This window comes from Bison bison, unplaced genomic scaffold, assembly GCF_000754665.1.
Source record: "Bison bison bison isolate TAMUID 2011002044 unplaced genomic scaffold, Bison_UMD1.0 scf7180017864145, whole genome shotgun sequence".
In the NCBI taxonomy this organism is placed as follows: domain Eukaryota; kingdom Metazoa; phylum Chordata; class Mammalia; order Artiodactyla; family Bovidae; genus Bison; species Bison bison.
Genome location: NW_011494717.1, coordinates 7,623,649 through 7,630,619, shown reverse-complemented (window position 1 = coordinate 7,630,619; position 6,971 = coordinate 7,623,649). Strand labels below are relative to the sequence as shown.

The following is a 6,971-nucleotide window of genomic DNA, read 5'->3' as shown; positions in this document are numbered from 1 at the left end:
GACCGCAGGAAAAACCATAGCCTTGACTAGATGAACCTTTGTGGGCAAAGTAATGTCTCTGCTTTTGAATATGCTATCTAGGTTGGTCATAACTTTCCTTCCAAGGAGTAAGCGTCTTTTAATTTCATGGCTGCAATCACCATCTGCAGTGATTTTGGAGCCCCAAAAAATAAAGTCTGACACTGTTTCCACTGTTTCCATGATCTTCGTTTTCTGAATGTTGAGCTTTAAGCCAACTTTTTCACTCTCCACTTTCACTTTCATCAAGAGGCTTTTTAGTTCCTCTTTACTTTCTGCCATAAGGGTGGTGTCATCATCTGCATATCTGAGGTTATTGATATTTCTCCCGGCAATCTTGATTCCAGCTTGTGTTTCTTCCAGCCCAGCATTTCTCATGATGTACTCTGCATATAAGTTAAATAAACAGGGTGACAATATACAGCCTTGATGTACTCCTTTTCCTATTTGGAACCAGTCTAGTCATTAGAATTCATCCGTCTTTTTCTTCCTAATTTTTCCATTTCTTTTGAACTTAGAAAATCCTCTCTATCCATAGACCTGTATGTTTGCCTCTGATTTATGTAAACATTTATACTTAGTTCTTTAGTACACTGAAATTTTATTTATGAGGTGAAGTGATCTCAGTATTTCCCCATAGCATGTTGCAGTTTTTCTTACTTTTATTAAATACTTATTGCATTATATTGTAATTATTTTTTCTGTATTTTTATTCTTTGTAAGACTTAAGTTTTTGTCCTTTTAATTTTTATCCCCACCGTTGGCACAGTACCTACCACTTTGTAGAGACACAACAAATATTTGATAAAGAAAGAAATACACAGTTATATATAATTTGTCCTGGAAGATTTTAAAGGCACGATGAGCTATTCTTCATCTATTTCTGGCTTTAAAAATCTTACAAGAGATTCTATAGTAATTTTAATTTCAAGCTAGTCAACATTCCACAGTATCCACCAGAATGAACTGGAGTGGTCTGGTCATAGGAGAAGTAACATAAAAAACGGACTTATACAGTAAGTTAAATTTTTACTTTCTAGTAGGAGTTTTGTCTAACCAGTAACCAGAAGCTCTATACTTGTTATCCAAGCCCCCCTATTGCTGGATATTTCCCCAAACTTATCCTATTCCACCTAAAAGAATAAAATGTACCTTTATAATGATCAGAGTACTCAAATGAACAGCTACAGTTTAAATGATGATACTCAAATGTTTTCAAACTTGACATTTTCACATGGGTTCCATTCTCCTATTTCTGACTGCTTGTAAGATATCATTTACCTATACTTAACAATGCCACTTCAGATTCAACAACTTCACCACTGAAATCTACTCATCTTTAGCTTCCTGCTCATTCTCTCTACCCCCACCAGTCCAATACCAAATCCTGTTTCCTACTCTTGTGATCCCTAGTTTGGATACCACTATCCACCCAGTAGTCAAGGTAAAAATCTCAGTTATTCCTTATTCACTGACCACATGCACTTAATCTGTCACCACATCTTATCTATATTACCTCCGCAATGTTTTCTCTCTGTCTCTTCCCCATCTTAACTACCAGTGTCCACCCTTGTAATCACTGATCTGGACAGTTGCCATAACCTCTTCTTTGAGGTCCCAGCTTCCATTCCTTCACCTTTCAAACCTCTTCACATAACTGATTTTTTAATGGGGGTGTGCATTAGAAAGAATGCTCTTGCCCCTGAAGATTCAGATTCACCAAACTGAAGGTACAGCTTGAGTATCTCAGCACAAAAAGCTTCCCTGATGATTCCTGTGTTCACCCAGATTAAAACCAGTATTTTACAAGCTTCTGGAATTACCATTTCAAAACCTTACTATAGCCATGTCATCCTTGGCTTAAAAACTTTTAGTGCCTCCCCCACTGCCTACAGTATAAAGTCCAAACTTCTTAGCTTGTGATAGAACAGATATCATTGAACTCTGACCCTAATCTCCCTGTCAGATGCATCTTTGGCTACTCTCCTCCCAGAGCCTTTGAGTCTAGCCAAATAAATCAGAGACCCAAGTATGCCTTGTACTTTTGGAATTTTGTACCTTTTTCCCTACCATTTCCTCTGCCTTGGTTACCCATCTTTCTATACCTGGAAAACTCTCGCCTCAATGTAACTTTACCTGAAAACTGTTAACCCATTATTCTTCCAGGCAGGGATAACAGCTCTTCATCGGTTGAATTCTCAACACTTGAGAATGCCTGAATTGCTGCTCCCAATAGTTTGCATTTGTGATGATGATGTGTGTGATGACACACACATACATACATATACATATAGTTAGGTCATTAAGATAAAGATAGTCTTACTCATGTTATATGAGTAGGTACCCAGTAGGTATGCCCCTTTCCTTTTGATTAAGAATTAACAAATTATATTGGGAATGCCCTGGTGGTCCAGTGGTTAGGACTGCGTGCTTTTCACTGCCAAGGGCCTGAGTTCAATCCTTAATCAAGGAACTAAGATCCCACAAGCCTTGTCTCATGGCCAAAAATAATAATAATAATAGTACTTAACAAATTCTCAAAAACTATACATTAAGAAAAAAGAATTAAATTCTGAGTCTTCTTGTCATATCCACCTCTTCTGACTAGCAAATTACCTTTTATCTAGATCATTCATCTATTTCTATCTCCTCATCCAAAAAATTGGCCTGTCTTGTTAACAAAGCTGGAACCCCTGAAATCACAGTACTGATAGTTGATGGTCACTTGGATATCACAGAATTTGTTAGTGTCTAAAAATCCGTGCTGATATCTTCACCAAAGGAAGATATAGAACATCTGGTGGTCTTTGCTTCAAGGTATTCAGTAAGTTTTGAAGGAAAAGATCAACACAACTGATCTGGTGAGTTGTGTCAATTCTCTTACTTTGTAAGTAAGTTTCTACAACCGGCACCATTAATGTCTAACACCTAAAAGAAGCATTCTTTTCAGTTTTGTCTTGCAAGGACTATGACAATTTTTTTCTTTGAAACTGGGAGTAATTTTTGACTTATTACATCTCGTGAGACCACATCTAAGCTGTTGGCTTTCTCAGTGGGTCTAGTGGTAGATTCTACAGTCAAGACCCCCTTTAAGTTTTCAGATGCCTCTTTGATCTTGGGTTACAAACACATACCTATTTCCCTAGCAAAACATGTTAGGAGTTCAGAAAGGGTATGAAATTTGTGGGCAGTTCTGATTAATTTACAACTTACAATCTAATCCGTACTGTCTGGTTTTGAATATTAGAGAAGCTTTGCTGTGTGTGCTGTAAGATAATAATCGATCATGGTATCTACCAAGAGATAAAGATAATTATTAAAAACTTCTGTGGTATCAGACCAAACAGAATGCTACAAATCATGAATTGTATCATGTGGATCCATGTTTGGGGAATTAAAACAAACTTGGTTTTTTTTCCTATTGTCATTTTTCCTCAAAGAATGTCAGAAAGGAAATTGAATGCAGTAGTATCTTCAATATTGAAATATACTGGGTAACTGCATAAGTTCTGAAAGCAACATGAACATGTCCTTATCTATATTGGGAATGGGTTGCCAATAATAGTGTATTAAAGAGGCAAAGCACATTGTGTTTGCAGGACCAGAATATTTCTGATGCCTTAAGAATGAAAAGCTATCATGCTGGAGTTGTTTCTGTCACAGGAATTGTCTCCTTATCCCCTTTGGACAATGGATTTAAAAGAATCGCAAGAATATAAGTTTAGGGTAAAATGAAGCTAATTTTCGTCTTCACTTCCATTAATAACCAGCCTAAAACAATGGATTATAACTCAACACAGCACTACCATTAATAGGCTTGAAATTTGGGGGCAAAACTGGATATCTGCCTGGAAAGTAGGTAGTGAGATAAATAATGTGGAATCGAACTGCAGCCTCAAAAGGCATATTGCAGTTCTGAATGTCTTACTTTGTCACGCAAAGGAAGAAATGTGTGACAATAAGCATAGTGTTGTGGCTTAAAAATCAAGAGACCTAAATCTGTGCCCTGCAAATTACTTTCCATCTTTGATCCTCTCCATTAAATGAGAAATCATTAAAAATATTTCCCTATCCAGAAGTGAAGTTGGTTTTTAAAAAAGAAGTGCAGAGGTAGACCCACCCATCTCTCAGTACTTTGGATCTACCTGAAACTTTTCCCTTGAGCCTGTGTTTGAATGTACTATGAAACCTGCAAAAATAATAAAGGCTCTGGTCCTTTAATACTCACTAGGATAGGGGCTTTCCTGGCAGTCTGATGGTTACGACTCCGCACTTCCAATGCAGGGGACGCAGGTTCCATACCTGGTCGAGGAACTGAGATCCCACATACAACATGGTGTGGCCAAAATATACGGGGTTTCCTAGGGTGCTAATGCTAAAGAACCTGCCTGCCAATGTAATGTAGGAGATGTAAGAGACACAGGTTCGATCCCTAAGTCGGGAAGATCCCCTGGAGAAGGAAATGGCAACCCACTCCAGTATTCTTGCCTGGAGAATTCCATAGACAGAGGAGCCTGGTGGGCTACAGTCCATAAGGTCACAAAGAGTCAAACACGACTGAAGCTTCTTAACATGCATGCATGCATATATGTATTCACTAGGACTTGCTAAATATAACCTCTAAAAAACAATTTCATAATTAACTCAGCTATTAAGAGATAAGAAGGAGCCAGGAGGTCATTCTCAAACACCTAAATATGAGAGAAAGACTTCTCTGCCTCACAGTTCTGCTGTTGATGGACAAATTTCTCTGAAAAATACTTCTTTCAGTTTAGGAGAGGAAGTGAGTGATTTCCCAGGAGGAATATTTAGCAATAGTCATGTGGTTCCAAGTGTAAGACAGAAGCCCTTTGTAACTGAACTTTGTGGGTAAGGAGAGGGGCTGAAGAATGGCTGAAAGGCAGAATCACAGATTCTTTTTGGTTAGTTTGGAATCATTCATTCAAGACTCACAGGAGGAAGAAAGAAACCTTGAGTCCAGAAAACTGACCAATAAAGACAAGTTATCAAAAATGCTTACCTTCAAATTTAAATTTGGATTACAGATATGGCCTCATTGTTAACGCTCTAGTAAAGGATTGATAAAAGAACTTAATATTTAACAATTTAATTGTTTCAGTAAATTGTATACAAACTAAATCTGAGGGAAGACCGTGAACTTTAACCAAATCTCAGGAAAAGCAGGCATGTTGCTGCTGTAACCTTTGTAATACACCACAGACGCCACACACCTAGTGTTCCTGTAAACACCTGGAATGCAGAATTCAGATTCTTGTGTGCTAAAACTGTAAAACAAGAGCCACCAGAGTTACATCCCTGATGGCTCAGATGGTAAAGAATCTGCCTACAGTGGAGAAGACCCAGGGTTTGACCCCTGGGTCAGGAAGATCCCCTGGAGAAGGGAATGGCTACCCACTCTAGTATTCTTGCCTGGGAAATCCCATGGACAGAGAAACCTGGTGGGCTACAGTCCTTGGGGTCTCAAAGAGTCAGACACGACTGAGCAACTAACACTTTAACTTTCAGCCATGTGGGTACAATTTGCTGTTCCTATTGGGTGGCTCTAGGGTCCTTTGGCTTTGACCTTCTTGCTGAGTTTACTTAGGCTGAAAGTACTGATTTCAGGCCCCATTCCTCATGGATCCCTCTGTGCATATCAGGAGCGATATTAGTAGTTGGTCCTTTGCCCTTATCACTTTTCCATTTGTTTCCCCTCATTTCACTGGTAATTATTAATATAATGTCAATGTCTTTTCTTCCAGTCCTCCTCGCCCTCCGACGAACCTGAATGACACCATGGTGAGCCACATGTCCTCTGGGGCGCCCACGCCCACCAAGAGGTATGTCATGCTTGTGCCTCGGTCCCCGCTGGGAGTTGGCTTCTAACCTCTGCCCTGAGAAGCAGAGCATTCCACAGGGCAGAAAGGACTGGCTTTCCTTCTCTTCCTCTGACTGTCTTTTTATATTATTTTCTATGTTTTACCCTCCTGTTTTGTTCCCTACTAACTTATAAATATAGCAGCTGAAGGAGCCTGCTTTTGAGTGGTGCCTGAGGTGGATACTGTCCCTTTATGACAACCAGTGAACATGGTGTCAAAACGGATTAGGCTTGTTTGAGATCTCTTTATTTTTTTAACATTAAACAATATTTGATGAGCATGAATTTCAACAGTTTTGCATTAGAGTTCTTGGAAAGTCAAAGATCATTTCTGCTTTCTGATTGGACTGCATAAATTGAGCTGATTCCTTATGTTCTCCTACATCATTCTGTATAGAATTTATAAGCATCTAAGTTGAAAAGCCTGAGTTTCTCTCTTAATTACACAAGGACTTTCCTTAGGGTCCTTCAAGGCACTAGAACAGTATACTCCTTTCTCCTCTTTATTTCATTACTCTTCTCCAAAATTCTCTTAGGCAGGACTTGAAAGAGCTGTATGAAATGGTTGACTTCCCATCTGATTTAAGCTGTTCCCTCACCAGAGCAATGCAGAAAATTTCTCAAGGGCACACCAATAAAGAATTCTTTCTAGGAGTCATCGCTCAAAAAAAAATACAAAAAAACTCAAAGATATTCCCACCTACTCCCCAAGTCCTTCCTGAAGAAGAGCGCTTTGTACTGTAAACCTGAAGAAAACTATGTGTACTGATCGCTTTGGATTAATTTAACCAAAGAAATGTCATCTATGTAATAATACTTTGACTTTATATATATAATACTTAAGATATTAATACTTAAGAGCAATTATGTTTGTTCACATTAGGTAAAACTCCGTGAGCAGTGTTTCCCAGCCTGGAGTGATGAGAAGCATCAGCTGGGTCACTTGCTAAACATACGCATTTCTGGGATCACACATTTCTCAGACCGAGTGGACCCTGAGATCCTGGGAAGCCACATGGTTAGCAAGTATTCCAGGTGATTCTTATCATCAAGCAATTTGGGAAATAGCCTTAGA

The 6,971-nt window shown here is 38.8% G+C and overlaps 1 protein-coding gene across 4 annotated transcripts in view; it reads left to right on the top strand.

The window, feature by feature from the left end:
* Nucleotides 1-6,971, top strand: part of DTNB (dystrobrevin, beta) — a 210,494-nt gene that overhangs the window by 128,546 nt on the left and 74,977 nt on the right. For all 4 annotated transcript variants that reach the window (XM_010840575.1, XM_010840576.1, XM_010840573.1 and 1 more), the window contains exon 9: nt 5,781-5,858. In XM_010840575.1, coding sequence (XP_010838877.1) covers nt 5,781-5,858 — 78 coding nt within the window. The remainder of the gene's footprint in view (nt 1-5,780; nt 5,859-6,971) is intronic.